The sequence below is a fragment of the Odontesthes bonariensis genome, chromosome 5, assembly GCF_027942865.1.
Source record: "Odontesthes bonariensis isolate fOdoBon6 chromosome 5, fOdoBon6.hap1, whole genome shotgun sequence".
NCBI lineage: Eukaryota > Metazoa > Chordata > Actinopteri > Atheriniformes > Atherinopsidae > Odontesthes > Odontesthes bonariensis.
The window spans coordinates 27,740,351-27,760,551 of NC_134510.1; the positions used below are offsets into that span (position 1 = coordinate 27,740,351).

General features: G+C 41.9%; 1 protein-coding gene across 1 annotated transcript in view; it reads left to right on the forward strand.

The window, feature by feature from the left end:
- The window catches only part of erfl1 (Ets2 repressor factor like 1), a 38,904-nt gene extending 18,703 nt beyond the window's left edge, over positions 1-20,201 (forward strand). The window contains exons 2-6 of the mRNA XM_075466723.1: positions 11,486-11,559; positions 12,209-12,443; positions 14,129-14,306; positions 15,959-16,088; positions 17,630-20,201. Of these exons, the coding sequence (XP_075322838.1) occupies positions 11,499-11,559; positions 12,209-12,443; positions 14,129-14,306; positions 15,959-16,088; positions 17,630-18,447 (1,422 nt within the window). The 5' untranslated portion in view covers positions 11,486-11,498 and the 3' untranslated portion in view covers positions 18,448-20,201. The remainder of the gene's footprint in view (positions 1-11,485; positions 11,560-12,208; positions 12,444-14,128; positions 14,307-15,958; positions 16,089-17,629) is intronic.

Here is a 20,201-nt window from a genome sequence, read left to right on the forward strand (position 1 = left end):
TTAATACATTAAGTTCAGACTAAGCTGTATTGGTTTCCAGCTGACTGCCTCATCACTCATTTGGTTTGGGAGGATGCGTTTCCTGTCACAGTTTAAAGGGACTTGGTGCAGGGAGACGTCTTTTTTTAGCTAGATGTTGCGCTCCCGATGATCCCCCGCTTGTGTGTTCTGACATTTTCAAGCTTTTAGTTTTTGAAGCATTCCTTGTCACTGCATTGAAAAAGTTTTTGTGGGACTCAGGAAACGCCCAGGACAACAGCTGAATCCATCATGGGCTGAGAGCAGATGTAAGCCAAAAGGCTATTCAGCTGTCATTTAGCTGAAATCACAGCGTATTATTGGGCTAAAACCTTTTTCAAATTTCTAATTTGAGCTCAGAATAAGTATGGAAACTTCTGGGGATATGCAGAGGCATTTTACAAGTTTGTAAAGGGTAGTTCAGTGGTTGTAGGGAGAGGTGTTGATCACATTATGTGTCTTCAAAGAGACTATTTTTTCAAGTCAACTGAGTCATGTTGATGCTGCTTGTTTACTGATGATGCATTGGCTTAGATCAACTCTTTTGAACAAGGTTTCTAAAGTTCTTTAGAGTTTTTTCTTTGGACATTTCAGTCCAGTTCTTGATTTGACCCTTTTAAGAGGAACGTGTTTGTTAGGCCACTTAACACTGACTTATAGTCCAAGCATAAAAAAGGCACCTCGCTTGGTGGATGAACCGGTGTTGTGTCATTATACTGTAAACAGCAGAGGGTTGTCATAGGAATATTTCATCGGGACACATGTGTGTCACTGGTGTTTCTAAGTCTTGAAAAGAAAAGATGTGTTTTTCAGTCCTGTTCGTTTGCAACCATCTGTGACAAAAGTTTGATGGTTGTAGGAGGAAAAAGTGTCTAAAGTTTTAAGGGGGTGACAGGAAGAAGACATAAGGAGGAAGGAGGAGAGGAAGAGGATTGTGAAGAGATGCTGGTGAAAGGGGTGAGGCGAGAAGAGGAGAGGTGAGGTGAGGTGAGGGAAAACAGGGAGGGGGCAGACAGACAGGCAGGGGGAGCGATTATAGCAGGGTTTATGTATGAGCTATTGATTGAGTCGGTGGTGACTTCTTGAGTGGTTAATTCGGGAAGTGAGAGCGATAGAGAGAGTAACTCACTGACCAAAGAGGGGAGGGATGTTGAATGGGGGGGATAAAGAGGGAGATGGAGAGAGGGGCGATGAGGATGAGAGGAGAGGCAGAAGCAGAGAGGAATTTATTTCCTGAGGTAAAAGTGTGGAAAACAAGGCTATTTTGCAAGGAATAATGCTGCGTCTCCTAATTGCAAGGACACACACTCTTATTCTGTTTGTTTAAGAATGGTAATAAACATTTTCTTTTCTTCTCACCTCATTCAAATCTAAACACTTTGAAGATGTGAATCCTCCCCGCTGGCACATATGTTACAAAAAGGAAAAAAAAAGACATAAAACAAATACAATAAAGCATTTTACTTGCATCAGACAAGGACATATTTTATGAGTCGTTTGGTTCGTGGGCTGTGGATTGTTTTGGTTGCAAAAAATAAATCACAAACAGAATCGTGTGAATCATTTTACCATCTGAAGTTGCACCGGAAGTTAGGTTGCAGTCATAAAATTTGTTACTCATGAGGGTAGCATTAAAACTGCCAACACCAAAATTTTACCTTTATTTCACAGCGTATCTGCCATGACTGTAGGTTTTAGGTCATTTTACAGAATCATCCGGCATCTTCCAACCTGATGAAGTGAACTATAAATATAATGAAACGTAGAACAAGACAATAGGACAGAATGTGCATAATATTATAGCTGATATTGGTATAGTTATGTGCTGTTTATTTTTAAAGGGTGCAGACTTACATGTAATTATTTTAGAGATACAGTTAGATGCTGTAAATCTAGTGAGAATGAATTACACTGTGAGCTATTTAGTTATATCAGGTTAAAAAGACAGGTGTACAAAGTTCCCCCATTCAGAATTATTATGTCATTTAAAGCAAACTCCTACAGCCCGAACTGCAAACTGAAAACCCTCATCTGTATTTATCAGCCTCTAGAAGCAGGAAAAAACATTTGAAAGGTCAAACATCAGCTTTCAACGTAAATAACTGACTTTACCCTGAATTCTATCAGCATTTTTTTACGGAAATAAATCAATTGGGTCGCCGGAAAAGTAAAAGCAGGCAAACAGTAATGTATCCTGTACAGTGAATATAAGGTCAGTTAGATGATTGAGACGTGTAGTCGACTGAATGCTTAAGGACAAAGTGTTTAAAAACACATTTCATAATGAACTTTTTGGAGAATGTTTGACCTGATTTTCCAGCTGGGGTCTCAAAACTCAAACTTCTGAATCCTACCGGTTCATAAGCATTGTATAACAAAGAGTTTTCATGACCAAAACAGAAATGAAACGTGAAACAACATCAAAGTTTTTATCAAAAAATTGTTTGAAAATAAGATCTGATGACTGTACAGCCTTATGAGTCCAACTCATTGGGACTTATTTCCTTTTAGAGGCCTTTATAGAACTGAAGATGTCCCTGATATCCCTGACGTTGTCACACATTAAAAACTGCTTCAAAATGAGTTTGAAGCAGCATTGTTGTTATTCAGGCATCGCAGTTTCTTCCTTTGACGCACAACAGGCATGAACAATCGCACGTGTCCACACGCATCCACGCGCACGCACACACGCGCACCCATTCTTCTCTATAGGCGTGAATTTAAGCCCACAGGACACTCATCTGCTCGCTGGAAACAACAGATGGTTCCCTTGTTCTCGCTGCATCACCTTGTCTGAGGAAGTCAAAATCAAAAAGCAACAACTTGAACAAGGAAGCAAGGTGGTGTGCGCGTGCGCTTTAGAGTGTGCGCGCGTGCGCGTGTGAGGAGGATCTCTCTTATTCCAAATGTGTCTAACGCATGGTTTGGTTCGCCGCGCATCTCTCATAGCTTGTTTGCTGGTAGGATATCCTGCAGTCAGACTCCTAAAAGCCGCGCTCCTGAGCAGGTTACGTGGGTTTTTGCGTCTCGCGTGTGTGTTTGAGTGTGAAGGTCAGCTCGCCGGCGCAGTTTCTTTTCCTATTCCTCTTCCCTCTCGCGCAGGTTTTGATCTCTCAGCCGCGAGATCAAAGGCGCTCTCTGGCTATTAGTCAGCGCGAGCCATTGATCCCTCATCGATCCACGCGAGACACAGCCGCCCCGTGAACACCGCGCGAGGCTCCCCAAAGCTCCTCCCGCGCGTCAGGAGAGAAAGAGAGGCAAAGTGAGGAGAGGAGAGGCAGAGGAGGGAGGTGGAGCAGGAGGTGTGTGTGTGTGTGTGTGCGTGCGTGCGCGAGTGTATGTTTTTCTACTGGCTCGGGCAGAGCCAAACTCGAGCTTTTTCTTTGCCGCGGGACATGAAACAATGAGGCTCGAGCCGGTTTTAATAAAGCGCGCTTTCCCTCCTTTCAACTCTGGCGCGAGGCGAACGAGCCGGCAGCGGAGAGCGATCGATAATTAATGACGATGAATAATTTAACCCTATCGATTGATACTTTTTCTTCATCCTTTTCCCCCTTCTTTTTCTTATTTTCTTAAGGCCAGCGTTCTATATCATACTAATACCGTTCCACGAGCTCAACATCCTCATCTCCACTCACCTTCCCTTAAACTTGTTGTTGGAGATCTTCACCTTTCACGAGCAACAGAAAAAGCGAGTTCCTTTATTTATCAGAAGCTACAGTTTTTATGAGCCGAGCTGGTGTCTCAACCCCACCCGACTTCCCTTCATCAATGGAAATAACCTTTAAGGGAAAACTTGAAAATTCTTACATTTATTTTCTTCTTAATAGCAAAAAAAAACAAAGTATTGCCTCTGTAGCACAGAGTATAAGGCATTACATGTTGTCTAAAAGCACAAAAGAAATAACAAGGAGTGGTTTTCTGTTACCGTGAACCTATTTTTGTCCCCTTAATACTGAGCAGGGTGACAAATGTATTCCACTACTGAAACTATAGTTCCTGTGAAATTCACTGTTTGTTTGAACTAGCTGTTTAAATAAAGTTTCAAAATGTTACATTTCCTTAGTTGACATACAGGCAGTGAGGTGAGGAAATAATCAAGGGCTTGAAACAAAATGTGAAATATGTAATGGAAAATAAGCCACAATAAGCCTGAAAGAAGCCATAAAACTAATGTGTCGGCCAGACAGATTTAGTCCTAATGCTCAAGTTATTTCCCACAACTATTCTATATATCTGCTTAATAATTCTCACTCGCTCAAGGCTGGTTATTTCGGCTTTCTTTTTCTTTTTTTCTCATTTTGTTTGTATTCTTTTTTTTTTTTTGGTCCGCATTCCCTATTTTTGATCTCACCAGTGAGCCGACACAGAAAAAGAAAACAGTGGTCAAAACGGCATCCTGACAATCACAATTCCAGTACCGCGCTGTATCTTTCAAACTAGATTTGACTGGATGGCACTCTGGCCCGGGCACTCCTGTCAGATGATAGCCTGTCTCGGTGTGAAGGGCTCGGTATTAGCTTTGCCCCTGCAGTGTGGAGTAATGGGTGCTCTGTGGGAGAACAAGCAGAGAACCTCGGTGCTCCTGTAACTATACATCTTGGTTAAATACACTGACAGTACTGCACTGCTGCCAGTTATTATTACACCGGCAGCGCTGATTTCTCACCCTTTCATATGACAGCATGATGGGGGTGTGGAGTTTGAGATACAAAGGCGTGATCATGTGGAAATTTAGCTGCTGTGAAAGATGCAGTATGATGATAAAGCATTATTAAAGATGGCTCCTTGACTCTTACACTGTAAAAAAAATTGTTCTACACAGTTTTGATGATCGCAGTCTAATCAATTTACCTCCAACACGGTCCCAAGATGTCAAAAGTAGACTTGTGACGCGAAATCTAAACAATACAATGTGATGACAAAACTATTCCAGTGCCTGTTTTGATGTTTTATGATGAAATCTGTGCATCTTCGCAGTATGCAGCAAGTGGACTGTTTTGGGAGGGTTTAAGAGGAATAAAATGTTGTCGCTCATGTAAAAGTAAGTTAATTCAGTTGACGATAAGGTTCTTTTCTTAGTTAAATGAGTCTATAATGAATCATATAGGTGGTATCATTAGTCTGTTTAAAAAGTAAACTGTTTCTTTGTAAGGAGGTAAATGGGGTTGTTATTCAAAGAAGAATATTTGATATTTTTTATATTCTACTACCCTATAAATGATGAAAAGGATTCATGTTGGATTGTATGTCACACATTCATCTAAAATATTACTTTTCATTCCTGGTGAGATTTAGCCAAATGAGACCATTGTAGGCCGTTGCAGATATAGAATTTGAACCAATGTTGACTTTTTTCTTATGCATTTGGATAGACAGGTTGTTTTCCTTCTCCCTGAGCAGCCCCCTTCCTCCCCGCTTCCTTCTCCTCCTCCTCTTCTTTCTCACTTCTGTCTCTCCCCTCCTCGTTGCTCCTCTCTCCTCTCCATCTCCTCTAACAAACCCATAGCAGAGTCCCTCTGTTCTTCCACCCTGAGGCTGACCAGTGTGTCAGAGCTAACCAGGGAGAGGAACAGAGAGAGGGGGAAAGACAGAGATAGCAGAAGAGAGGCGAGCAGAGAGGAATTGAGAGGGAGAGGGTTCAGTTGGGCCTTTTTCAGGGGCAACCAAAAAAAGGAAGATGAGACAGATGTACAGAGTCCGTTTCATCTTGTGGAAAAAGAAAGCGGGGAGGCCAGACTCCTCATGCTTCTTACATTTTTCTATCTTTTTATATCGTGACCCATCACTCTTTCCTTCTTTAGACAGCACTGGAGACATAATGTTGCCTGAATGTCAGCCCACCCCCCCCCCTTCCCTCTGCTACCCCAGTCACTCTGCAGAATTTCAAAACATTGTTACAGTATATTCCTCACACTGTTTCCTTTTTACTCCCATCAGTGGCCTACTAACCCTGGCTGCACAAGCTCTGCAGCTCTGCTGATGGGCCCAAACATAATGGGTTGCTGAAAAATTGGACAGTTGGTCATGTCTCAGTGGTAGAATTTATAACAAGCTCATAAGTTGATAGTACACAAACATAGTGTTGATACTCCCATAACACAAGTCCCCCAACATCCATATAGGTTTCTTGTCTTTGCATCAGAAGCAGCTTGCATACTAAAAGATTTACAAACATTTCTACTTTCAAAAAGAGCCACAGTGTCAGTGTAAGTGGGTCAGAGAGGTGGTTGATGAACTAAATCCTCAACCTCTGTGGGACATTTTTTGGAGTACCTTTATTTTATTGTATGTTTGGGCTGAAAATCAATTTCGTAGGTATTGCAAAAAGTCTCTTTCATTGATTCTTTGGTTCATTATAGGCACCAGAAATACTTAGTTGGATGTAGGTACTTATTGGGCTTTGAGCAACACAAGCATTTGGTTAGGGTTAGGATATATGGAGCCTCTAGGTCTTCTTTAAAGCTGCATTTCATAGGCTGCCGGGTTGCACTTTGTCGCACAGCATGAGTCTCGATATTTTTTTATTTAAAAAACTTTTTTAAAAATCCCAGTAAAACGAGACACAGTTACACAAAAGATAATCTTTATTTGTGTTGATGAACAGGAATGATTTATTTTTTTTCATCCTACCCAGTATAACTTTCAAAGTGAGGTATTTCAGAACGATGAGTGGTTTGTATGTCCAGCACATTCTGTTTAGCCGAGGGGGCTGGACTCTGCAGGTGAAGATCAATATTTAACTTTAACCATGTGTTGTTGTTGTTTTTTTTAAAAACCTAAACTTAAACAAGTAGTTTTTAACGTGTAAAACAGTGAGAGAAAGCGCAAAGACACAGACTGAATCCTAAAATCCTAAACTTTTAAAGGAAAGTTACTTTAGCGCCATCCTTCAACAAATCATGGAGTTTTTTTTTTACCTGGTAGCAAAGATCCTGTCCGTGGACACAATCAATCAAAGTGTTTATAAGTATTGCGTGTTTTGCCTCGACACTGATGTTCTTCCATTTTTTTATAGGGATGGTGATTTCACATACATTATGAGTATATCAACAATTTTTGGTTGCCCCAATTTTTTTGTTTTTCAAATAATTTGTCCCCTTTTTCTGACAATGAAATAGCATGAGGTAAGTGATTTAAAAAGAGAGCGAACTTTATATCTGTTGATTTCTTTGGGAGCAACACAGGAAAAAAAATAAGGCAAGTGAATTTAATGATTTTTTTATGCCCCCCCCCCTTCCATCTACAATCAGTAGTCAGTCGTGAACGGCACAGCAGTACAGCTCATTAGGTTGTGGGATTGTTTTTCTTCATTAAATTTCACACTCTGATGCTTTGACAATTGCACAAATGTGTCTTTTAGATGTTTGCATGTTGAGCACAGCAAACGCTTTTCACCTTTCAGCCTTCATCTCATGAGTGCGTGTGTCCTTGTAATGTTGTTGTGTCCTAAAGACACGCAGAAATCTGTCACAAAAACCCAACACTCTCCTTCCAGATAAATGATCAAAAGCCTCTGACCCGTAAACACACCAGAGGGTTTTCCAAGGATCCAGTTGCTGGACACAGTTCAGACCTCCACTTCACAACATGTTGAACACAGCTGAGGTTTCCTTTGAGCAGCTAATGTGGGTTTTTTTTTTTTGTCGAGCCGTGAACGTGTACAGTAACTTTGTGCCCCTTTTGTGTGGGTTCACTATTGTCACACTGCTAACTGTGTGATCCATCATCCACACAGGGTTTTATGGGTGACCTTTTGTGAGGAAGAGGTCTTTTGTTTGGACTGTTGTGTCCTTAGTTGCTCTCTGTGCAAAAGAAAATGCATTTGTGTTTTTTTGTCTGCCCACACCTCTTTTTTTTCTATCAGTACACCAGTGTGCTCGGTAAACAAAGTGCATTCTCTCTTTGGGCTTGGTGAGATGTGCGTTAGTGTGTCGATATTGATTCAGTCAATATCTATGGGCTCCATGTCTTATTTGGTGTGCTGCTTCCCACTGTGTGTGTCTGTGTGTGTGTGTGTGTGTGTGTGTGTGTGTGTGTGTGTGTGTGTGTGTGTGACGGTTACCTGAACACCTGCGTATTTGTACCATTTCTGTTTGAGACTCCACAAGCCATTACAATCTGCGAGTGTCTGCATCTGGCAGTCCGTGCATGCGTGTGTGTGTGTGTATGAGTGTGTGCGTATGAGGAACTGTATTCCCTGGGCTGCTAGTTATAATGTTTCTGGGGGTGATGGGGGGAACTTGAAAGCCCTGTGCTGCCCAAATCAAAACTAACAAGGAAATGATGGGGGCTCCTTTATCTCCTCTCTGGCCTGGGGGGCCGAGGGGGGCGAGAGCTGGAGACTGGGCAAGGAGGAAAGGAGGAGGGAAGAAAGGAGAGAGAGAGAGAGAGAGATAGATAGATAGATAGATAGATAGATGGAGATGGAGGAGGAGGAGGGGGGCAGCCTGGCTTCCTCTTTGATTTGTAAAAAATGCATTACCTCCGAAATCAAACGGAAAATTACTATGCCGAAGCAAAACACACAGAGCAGAAGAGAAAAGCAGATGGGTGGGGCAGGAGGGAAGGGGAAGAAGACCGTGGATAGGTGAGTGTGTGTGAATAGGCAGGAGGTGGGAAAGAGGAAAGGAGGATTCACCTGTATAGATATGCTGCCGGATCGGAAAGAGGGAGGATGGATATAGATTTGAGGTGGTGCGTAGGTGGTATGAAAGGTAGCTGGAGAGACCCTGACTGATAGGAGCACACATATATAGTTTCCTCTGAGGACATGAGTCTATACATGCTGTGGACCATGAGAATATGGCAAATGAAAGAAATGATGCAGTATTGATGACCTGTAGCCCACAGGGAAGAGGAAACTTATGGATTACAACCTCCACCACAAAGAATATGTAATTTTTTTTAAAGATCGGTCCTTGCAGAGGCCTTCAGTCTGATGAATCAGTTAGATGTCAACAATTTAATAGAAGAAAATACTTTTGAAATGGTTTCTAATCCCATGAACAATGATTTAGGATTTCACAGCCAGGTACTCTGAATAATCAAAATGACCAACACAACGAGCCATGTTGGAATGGTTTTGTGTGAAAGCCCAGATGAAAATGAGTAGCTTTATGTCAAGATGAAGCTGTTTGTTTGAACACTTTGGGGAATGAGCGCAGGACACACGACGGACAGAAAAAGAAATCAGAACATGAATGATGAGATGGGGAAAAAAAAAAAAAGAAACCTGAGTGAGATGGGTTGGATGCCGGCTGGGGTCAGAGGGAGCGGCTCGGAAAAAAAAAACAAGGAGGATGAAGAGCGGGATGAGAGCAAGAGGGGCCACAATCCAAAGGCTAGAAACAGAGCGAGAGCGACGAAGAGACAGAAAGAAAGCCAGAGTCAGTCAGAGAGTGAGAAATGCCTGGAGTTAGCAATAATAATTTATACAAACACACCTTAATAATTCACGTTCCATTTCAATGCTGGAGGGAAAATCCAAAATTCACAGAGCATAATTAAATAGAGGCAGAGAGTGAAGGGAGAGATAGAGAGGGCAGCATTAAAGATACCAGTGTAGCAGCAGGGCATCTTTTCCATCTGAGCTTTGTAAAACAACCCTGACGAAACTGCAATATCCAAACTAGATCCTGTCTTGTTCATCACGAAGACACTGAAACCTCCCGTCTCCTGTCAGCAGATGTCCATATGCATTTTTTGCGTAGACGTGATCATCGTGCGCTCTCATTTAATAAAGCAAACCACCGCGTCTTTACTCACACGTACGATTGTATTCAGAACGTGAGGGAGGGAAAATCAAAAGTGTGTTTTTCTTTTCACTTTGTGTGTGAATACAGATAAAACAAAATGACATAGGAGATATTCAAAAGGCTAATGTCTTGATTATTATAGATTAGAGTCAGTTTCCACTGTTGTTTTTTCAGCTGTGTGTTTAGCATGTTTTCCTTTGCAAAATTAACCTCTTGAGTGTGTCTTTGAAATTGTCACATTGTTTAACCTGCAGATGATTTAATTCTTCCCATGCTGTTTAAAAAAACCTGCTGCACAGTTTAACGTAAGACTACTAAATTACAGTTTGAGAGCATTTGATTTTTTCAGTTATAGTTGTATTTTCTTTTGCCAGAAATTATTGTACTTTTTACCTAAACTTACCAGGCAACAGATCAAATGGAAAGCAAATTATGAGCTTGTAAAATATTATGCTCTGCTATAAATAACTTTGCAACATTATGTAAAGTAATTAGAATGATCTTTACCTCTTCCAAATATGATGATAGTAATTATCAACAATTTTATATGAAGTATATTAGCATGAAATGTTAAACACATACATGGAGTGTTTCTTTGCAGAACTTCACTTTTACTTTTAATCTTTGTGGGCTTTTAACTGATGATAATTTCATATTTTTATTTTCTGGACTTTTCTTTTTAATGGGGTATTTTTTACGTGATTTCAGGGAATCATTCATCAGGGGTACACAAACAGTCTATTGCTCTTTTACAGATGGCAGTATTGCACCCATGTTGTTGCAAATTACACAGAGAATGAATGGAGAGTTTAAAAATCTGCCCAAATTAAAACGTGGTAACAACAGAGATCTCTCTGTTTGTAACATAAAACATTGGAGGTGGAGCTACAGCTTATTTAGGCACTTATTACTTTATTCTTTTGCTTCTTAATCATGAAACATTTTCAAATGAATCGTATATCTCTTTCAAGTAAAATCAATGTTGTATAAACAAGATGGCACTATAAGAACATTGTATTCAAGAACCTCCAGACACACATTACGTAACAATGCGCCTCCTTCTAACCTAAGTAAAGATTTTGACTTATGATGAAGCATTGCAGCAACATTGCCAAAAAATATGGCCTTCAAAAACAACTTGAGATAGACCAAATCTTCCAATTTACCTAGATTGCGTAAGAGACAATAAGAAACCCTGAATACACCTGTACACATGAAATATTTGACATCGCATGTAGTTTCTACTTTAAAATAAAGTTCACAAACAACCGACCAACCCATATTATATATCTAAAATACAATTTTTTATGTATAATGTGGCCTAGATTTTCAGTTGGTTTTCAGAAGTCTATGTAATTCTGCCTGTTAGGAATGCACTTTAGGGATGTCCACCACGTTGCATCAGACACAGCCTCAGGTGGCCATACAAGATCCCATCCATCAAACACCTTATCTCCACCAAAGACATATGAAACATAACCTCGCTGTATTTCACATTGATTTAAGGTATCATTTTGAACTCACAGTGCGCCTTTAGACCCTTATGCAATACCTCAATTTTCAACAAAGTTTACACTTCAGCTTCAACTCACTGGAATGAACCTAGTTAACTTTGTCTTAAGCCAAAATTTTTTCTTCTACCCAATGCCATGTGCTCTGTCTCTGGTTCCATCTGCAGAGGTCTAAGCCTCCTCTTTGTTTTGTATCAGGTGTTGTCGAGGCATGGACTGCAACTGCGTCAGTGATCTGCTGCTCCCCCCTGTGCCCGCCCTCTGGACGCCAGGTCAGTATTATCAGTGTTTGTTGCATCAAAAAGTTTTTCTTTTTCTTACAGATATCTCTTAATCTAGTCCAAGGCCAATAAGCCGAAACAAGTGAATTCAGATCTGATTAAAACTAAGCAACATCTCCATCATCATCAAAATTACATTTTGGAATTCATATTTAATATTCCACTTAAAAAAAAAAAAAGAAAGAAAAAGCTAACCACACACACACACACACACACACACACACACACACACACACACACACACACACAAGAAAACAAATTCAGTCTCTGGTGGTAATTGGCTCTGTCTTGTGTTTTCATAAGGTTAGGTAGAGCCAGAATTACTGAGTCAAAAAGACACTCCTTCAACTTCATCTATGATGTGCATACAGTACAGCTTTTAAAATTCAGACCCAAGCAGCATCAATCAGATCTCCACCAGCGAGCTGTCATCATCCCACTGACCAATCTGTTGAGGCTAGAGGGCATTAGCACAGACAAACATTGCTCAAGGCACATGCTGTGATATTAAACACATCATCCCTCACCTCCATCACTCATCAGTCATTCAGACAGCAATCTGCCCCCACCGCAGGCGTGCAGCGGGACAAACGACAGGCCTTAACCTCAACCTCCTCTTTTTCCTGCTCCCTCTGCCTAGGGTTCGCCTTCCCGGACTGGGCCTACAAGCCCGAGTCGAGTCCCGGCTCTAGGCAGATCCAGCTGTGGCACTTCATCCTGGAGCTGCTGCAGAAGGAGGAGTATCAGGGTGTGATCGCCTGGCAGGGAGATTACGGGGAGTTTGTCATCAAGGACCCAGACGAGGTGGCCCGGCTTTGGGGGATAAGGAAATGCAAACCTCACATGAACTATGACAAGCTGAGCAGAGCACTGCGGTATGTTTGTATCAGATAAGTCACAATGTTTATCACACCTCAGTTTACATTATTTGTTTACTCTGGTCTGATTTAATCCTCACTTAACATGTTTCTTTCTTACGTTGGTGAAAATGGAAAGATAAAGGTGGGACTTTTCCAGGGGAACATCAATACCTTCAATTTCTCCTTATCTGTTAACATCCTAACGGAAAGTTCACCATTGAGCTGCCACATAAAAAAATTCAATAGGGATTTTAAAATTAAGCCACAGGGAGAAATTGCTTAGCGTTCTTTAGAACGGGAAAACTGCCGAACAAGAACTTGAAACAAGTTCATACTGTATAGCCTCAGCAGTTGACACAATTTTTATATGCAAATACCCACTACCCCAACTTGTTCCCCCACTACACCCCTCCCTCTGCTTTCCTTTGGCCCCTGTTTAATGGAGGCTGTCGTCAGAGTCTAATTGTTATGAATTGGCTGGGGCCACAATTAGCCTTCTTAATTAGCCTCACTTAATTGCTCAATTAAGGGCCACGGCACAATCGCCACGCAAAGCAAAACATGTACACATCATTGCACTGGGTTCAGCTACTGTGAATACATACTGATATGTACATGCTGCTGTGTTTGTTGATATGCTGCATCTGCATAATGAGGTCCTGCTCACCAGTATTTACTGCTGAGGTTGTGTAATTATAGTAGTGTAATGGTTGTGACACAAAAGGGTTCTGAAGGCAGGGTAAAAAATTCCTTCTTAGATTTAAACTCGTGTCTCGTGATAACACGGGCACGGTGTTAGTGTTATTCTGTTTTTTTGTGTTATCCCCAACCTCAGCTCCTTTACCTGGGCCAGATGGCTCCATGTTTTTTTTTCCTTTACCACTGATAAACCCAGAATCCTGGCACATGTACGCTGTGACACCTCTGTGGGTGGGAAAGGAAACTGGCATGACGACGGCTTGACATGCCCAGCGGGAGACACCAGAGGTCGTAACCATGGAGACGAGTCTTTTTGTGTCACCTCCTTGTAAATTTGCTCCACTGTTGGAATTGGTGGTAGCTTCGTGGTGTCATGTACATTGACATGATAGGATTAGAGTCCAATCTGCTTCTGACTGTTCAAACTATACACAAAACCCTTTTTTTGATTTTCATCAAACCTCTTTTCCTTCAGAATTAAATAACATTCAGATTTGTCAAACTGCTGTTCCTCTGAATAAAATCAGTTTGTTTAATTTTGTGAAAATGAATTTGTTGAGTACATATTTTGTATATTTAGCCACGATGCCCACTTGATCTCTTTATTTTTGTGCCAAATAAAAGGAAATATTTGTTCTTTAGTATCTGTATTAGTAGTTCAAAAGGAAGTTGGCCTATTGAATCTTTTCTTTTTATGCATTAACAGCACGGTAAAATTGAACAATTTCTCTCTAAAAAAAAACCAGGCATTTTATTGAATAGTGAGCAGTGAGACATGAATTGATTTGAGGAATGAGGAGATGAATAAAAACAGTGGGAAATCAGCATAGCTCTTTGCCTCACAGCGCAGAAGTTGTTTACTTATTCTTTTCTTACAGTGAGGAAACAAAGAACCTTGATGTGAGCATTAAAATAATCCTTCCATCCTCTTTTCCCTTTTCCTTTATCCTTTATCACCTCTCGTCATCCCTTCATCGATATGCTCACCTCCTCCTTTGCAGGTATTACTACAACAAGCGGATTTTGCACAAAACCAAAGGGAAGCGTTTCACCTACAAGTTTAACTTCAGTAAGGTGGTGCTGGTGAACTACCCCATCCTGGACATGGCCAACTCTCCCTTCTTTCTGGCCCAGAACCACTTCAACGGGGGCTCTGCCACACCAGACTGCAGCCCAGAGGTATGAAAGCAAGGATGGAGAGTGGCTATATTACACAAATAAACAACATGAACATAAATGTATTGAGCAACTAAATCAGGAAATGAGACTAATACTGGAGGTTGAAATCTAAATGATAGAATAGTTGATCTCAAATGAAGAGGCATTAAATAGAACGAATACAAAGAAGTGATACAAACCTGGAGCAAAGAAGAAAATGCAGCCAAACGGCTTCCTCCACGCCTTAATTTTTTATTAACAATGATTTCATTCCAGCAACTGAAATCCACTTCACTCTTGTGATTTTTGCTGTTATATTTCTCAGGCCCCTGCTGCGAGCTCCCTTTTTCTTTTCTTTTTTTTACAAGAGAATGGTGGTTCTCATCGTTGCTATCTTTTATTCATCATCTCTAATGGTGGTCATAATAGCTTACCGTTCACTTATCATTTGCCCTGAGAGATTGTAAAATTTTCACAGAGATAAATTGTGTCGGAACACAGAGAGAGCACAGCGTGAACCTAAATGTCCTAAATTGGATAGAGAAATAATGCTTTGACTTTACTTGTGTATCTATTAACGTGCTAAGATATTAAAGAGAAATTTAAAAAAATGAACAAATCAATTAAATGTTTCAAATTTGACTCTAAATTATGGATTTAGGAGCTGAAATTGTCGAAGAAGGCCATTTTTCTTTACTTGGATGTAAGTGTGGGTGTGCAGACGATTTCATCCTAGACAACTAACGTCCTGGAAAGTAACTTGAAAGTACAGTTGAAGGAAGAATCATCCATCATTTGTCTGTGCCATCCTTAAGACGGGATAAGGAGATGCAGAGTCTGAAGGAGAGCGAGCAGGGGGACGGTTTAAACTCACCCTTAAAACAAAAGAAGACATTATCCCCTCATTCTCTCATCCCTGTCTCCGATGGCATATCCATCTGTCATCGATTGAAAATGAAAGAAATAGAACGCAAAGGGGTCGCGTCAGATCAGATCAATGGCGGGTCATTAATGCGGTTTGTTAAGCAACGCAGATCTCGCAGCTTGGAAGTACAGTCTTGCCTTTCAAACTTGGGGCTGCCGGGGTGACAGATACAATTGATCCACAATCACACTAGGGGAGAAAAAATCCCCCCTTTGTCCCCTTGATTCCCAAGATTCAACTGTTACACTTACTCTACCTCGTCTTACGCTCCCTCACATATTCCAAACTGAAAAAATAGGTTTACACACGGACTCCCAGACACACACAGCTGCCCTACTTCCTGAGAGGATGTCATTCTCTCACATGTCTCTCCTATTCGTCCTTTGTCCCTTTACACAAACTGGCCGACAGTCCCTCTTTCTTCTTGCCGTTTATCCTTTGTGCTAACAAACTTAATCGCTGCTCTCCATTTGACTCTGTACTTTTCCTGCCTTTGAGTCTCTGAGCCTCTGCGTCTTCCTACCTCCCTTTTTACACCCAGTCCCATGGTGCTCCTTTTTATCCTGTCCTTGCTGCCACCGTGTCCCTGTTTGCATAACACTCTGCATGGTGCTGCTGTCAACATATGACTTTACCCTGCTCGGTGCAAAGGCAGATGTGGTCAATTTAGCAGTTTTTTTTTCACAGCACAAAATAAATTTTTTAACATATTTTCCTTTCACTTCCTCTCCCCCTTTCTGCCACTCAGGCCATACAGTCCCTGTTTCCTCGTTTGCCTGACACCGGCAGAGGAACGTCCCTGTTTGATCGGGGGACCACGGCACCAGGAGCCGAAGGAGACAAACTGAGACTGGATACATTCCCTTTCCTCAGTTCAGGTGAGCTGAAAGAATGAGAGTAGTTAGTGCCTCTTAAGTGCTGGTGTAAAATCAGAAACTATCCAATAACTCAGAGACATGAGGAGGACAAAGGTAGCTTAAATCGAGTTTGTTTGTGCAGTGTACAGGCAGAAAACAGACCCTAAACAAAGGATGGAGGAGGTGGTAGAGAGGGAAAGGAGGACAGCAGAGAGAGGAATGAGGATATGGGAAGGCATGAACATTTATTGTTAAAGGAAATAAGAGAGATGGCTGTCCCATAGCAGCTGCAGTGAGGCTGTGCTTCAGGTGAGAAAGGCCAGGTTAGCTTGTGAATTATGAATGTCAGCAGTGGAAGGAAACAAGTTTAGAGAGATCATCCAGCTTTTCAGCACCATCATTCACATTTGTCCTCCTTTGTCTCAACACATGAGCACCAATGAACGCAACTCGGAACAGCCGGTGCATTAACACATCCGCTTTTCTTTGTATCTCTGCACACTCTATATGTGCATGAGAATGCACACAAATCTGCAGAGCTCGAGAGGTAGCGTGTAGACAGAATTACTCACACACAGATGCAACCCTCATCACACAACCTGCACCCGCCTTCCTCCTCTCCACTCTGTTTGTCCTCAGGTCCTATTCCCCCCTTCTTCCCTTCTCATCCTCCTCTCCCTCCCATGTGTCCCTGCTGTCCTAATCCCTTCCCAGGCAGGAAGGTCCTAATTGAGGGTGCAGGCTTCAGTTTGTGGCCTGTGGGCGCCCATTACTGTGTTTTCATAAGCAAGTGAGGCCTGCCTGACTGATTCAATATTCATGTGTCTGCCAGCTACTCCTGGCCCAGCACGCAGAGACTTCACCACTGTCAAATTAGCCCTGCATAGTAAATAAGTGAGTGAACGAGAGAAAGAGTGAAGCTGGGAAGGTGGAGGGTGCAGCAGAGACAGAATCTCTGAGTTGGTTGTCATTTGGAAGGAAGTCGAGTGGGTTGAGAGGGAATACTTTTGTTTGTTCATTAAAATTGAATCACCTCAGACTTACCCCCATTTTTGGTTATGGAATGATGCTAACAAGGAACTGAATTAAACTGTGGTGCAGTATTTGATTTAAAAATGTTTAATCTAGTGTGATACAGTGGCATGTCAGAACATGAGATCAACATTATTTCTCAGCCAGGCTTTCAACGCTGCGACTGTGAAAATGTTCCGTCAAATCAGGGGCGGATTTTCTTCAAATGTTTATTTTCCAACACATAGTGATGATCAGCCATTTGGAAGATTTAAACTCCAACTGATTGCTTTTCACTGCAATGCAGAATCTTTGTGCTCACATCTGTCTCGCAGTAGTGTGAAGTGGGTGTGCTACACAGTACTGGCATGCATAAAAGAACCATCAGATTTTTTGTTGAAAGCAACTGTGCCAGAATTAGCCCCTGTGGCCCCTGATTAGAATTGCTAATACCACTGACTATAATTAGTGTATATGCTTGGATGGTGTATGTCAGGAAACCTTTGCCCCTTCTGAGAGTTAACCTCCATTCTGGATCTTCTCTGTCCTAGGTGCTCCATGCTACTCCAAACCCCCGTCCCTGCTGGGCCCGTACCCTCGAAACCCACCATTTGACTACCCTTGGGGCTTCAACCCCTACCTTCCAGGGGCCTTCTCTCTCAATAACTGCCCCAAACTGCCCCCTGGCTCCCTCTACCCCTCCCAGTTTTACCCTAACCCTTTGCAGAGCAGCCTTTCCCAGCTGCCTCACCCCTTCTCCGCTCTGCTGCCCCCAGGGGAGGCAGGTGGGGGTGAGAGGGGAGCAGCAGGGCAAACTGGTGGGACAAACGGCACGGCGGGCGGTCAGCCAGCCAGACTCTGCCTGCCTCCTTACCCGGGAAGCCTGTTGTTGGGTCGGACAGACATTGGCAGCGGGGCGACACTGGAGGAGAGGGAGAGGGCGGAGGCCAATCCTCCGGGCACGGGGCTGAGTCTAGGGCTGGGAGCGGTCAGCCTGGGAGCTGGGACTGGGACAGGCCAGCAGAGCCCCACAGAGAGGAGAGGAGGGGTGAAGCAGGACCCAGAGTCAGACTCAGACCTGGAGATAACGGATCTGAGCGACTGCAGCTCAGAGAATGAAAACGAGCATGAATTCGGCATCCGCAAGGATTCCAGCCTGGCAAACCAATCGCAGCTTGTATTAGATGGAAAGAAAGGGAGTGTGCTGCCGCCCATCACCACTCTTCCCCCGCCAGTGTCCCCTCATCCTCTGAAGAGCCTGATGCCCATCACTCCTCCTCCCCCATCCTTGCCTCCATCTCTTTCCCCTTCCATGGCTCTGCATGAAAGACACAGGGAGACAGAGACTCTTAAAATGATCCACAGCTAAGACATTTTCTGATGCGTCCATCACCTTACCAGTCTGTGCTCCTATAACTCTCTTCTTCTCTCCTGTCATTCTGATAAACCTTTTCTGCTTTAAATGATTAAATCTTCTGTCACACTCGATGAATAGTTTTTCCAGGAAAAGCAGTTCCGTTCTTTACTTCTAAAACTTTTGTTTGCCTGTTTGCTGTGTAAGTTTTTAACTTTAACAACACTCTGTTACACCGTTGTTTCATCCAGCTTGGAATATATAGGAAGATCAGTTTGCAGCGTGTTGGCTGGCCGTTTCGCCATCTTGTCCTTTCTGTTTTGATCCTTCACACCGAACGTTTGCCCCAGGTTGCCAGCAGAACTCTTCAATTTGTGGTCTGAAGCTGATCGCTGCAGAGAGGGTAACGAGGTGATAAATTACAACACAGCATGGCCTGCCTTGCCAAACATCAACAAACAGCATCCTTCTACGAACATAAAAACAAGAAATGCTTAAATTGATCTAAGTTTTCAGATGTCTTCTAATTCTTGTGATTTATAAATGCTTCAAAGACATATGCAAATATTGCCATCTAGTGGCCATTTTAGTCAAAGAATCACCTTCTCTTTGCGATCCTCTGAGCAAAACTGTTGCCCCTCATTCACTGTTCATTTTGCACTTTTTTAATGTGTCTGTTGTTTTTCGTAGTTTCATTTTAATGCTAAAAATCCATATTTTTAACTGCGTTAAGTGTGTCAGTCTGTGAATATTTAATTTGTCTGGTGGTTTCCTGCACATTTTTTATTAGTATTATTATTATTATTATTATTATTATTATTGGAAAGAAAAAGAGAGCAGAGGGAGCTGGACCAATTTAAAAATTTGTATTAATATTTCTGTGTATATATTTTAATATGGTGTATATGACATTTAATTATTATTCACTATGATAAGATTTAGCTGTATTGTTGTGATTTAATTCAGTATTTAAACATGTTGGAAAATTATAAGCTTAGGTGTATCAAAGTTTAAATTATTGATGGCAGAAGATCTGCACTCTGAAGATGTTGTTCTATGATGAGGACAGAGTTCATGCTGGGAATTGTCTCTGATTTCCTCAACCCTGTTTAATTGTGCCCTTTGGTCATTTTTGCCAGATGCCCAGTGAACAAACCGTTTGGGTTCTAAAAACACGCTGGTAGACTTATTTTTCTAGTTAGCATTCACCCAGTGTAACTGTACTGTAATTAGTCAAATGTGAATAATATTGGTCTTTGCATTTTCTTTCTTAAATCCTCCCCAAAAAATGTGTTTTGATTATTTTTCAATCAATGCAATTCGCCCATGCCAGTAGCAGCAGCAGCAGCAGCAGCAGCAGGGTAAGTTGGATTGCTGCAAGACATTAAGCGTTGGAAAAAATATTTCCAAAAACAGTTTATCTTTGCTCTTCCCCAAATCTAATGAGCAGCATCCCTTCTACTGCCCCGTCTCCCAGCACAGAGTGAGCACTATTGTACAGTTTCTTAACCTTTGCAGCCCATGGTTTGTCAAACAGTGGCGGTTTAACGATCAATTGTGAAAGCTCTATTGTAAAGTTGATGTAAAGCTCTATGTTTATTGAGTTGTTCCGGGAAAAGGCCTCCGTTCACCTCCATGTGAAGTACACTAACCCCAACAGCTGTAAATACCGTTTCCTTTGTGTGCGTATGTGTTTGTACACATCCAAAAATGTCAATGCAGTGAGTTCACCAGTCATCTTTCTTTGTTTTACTGTAAAGAGGAAAAAT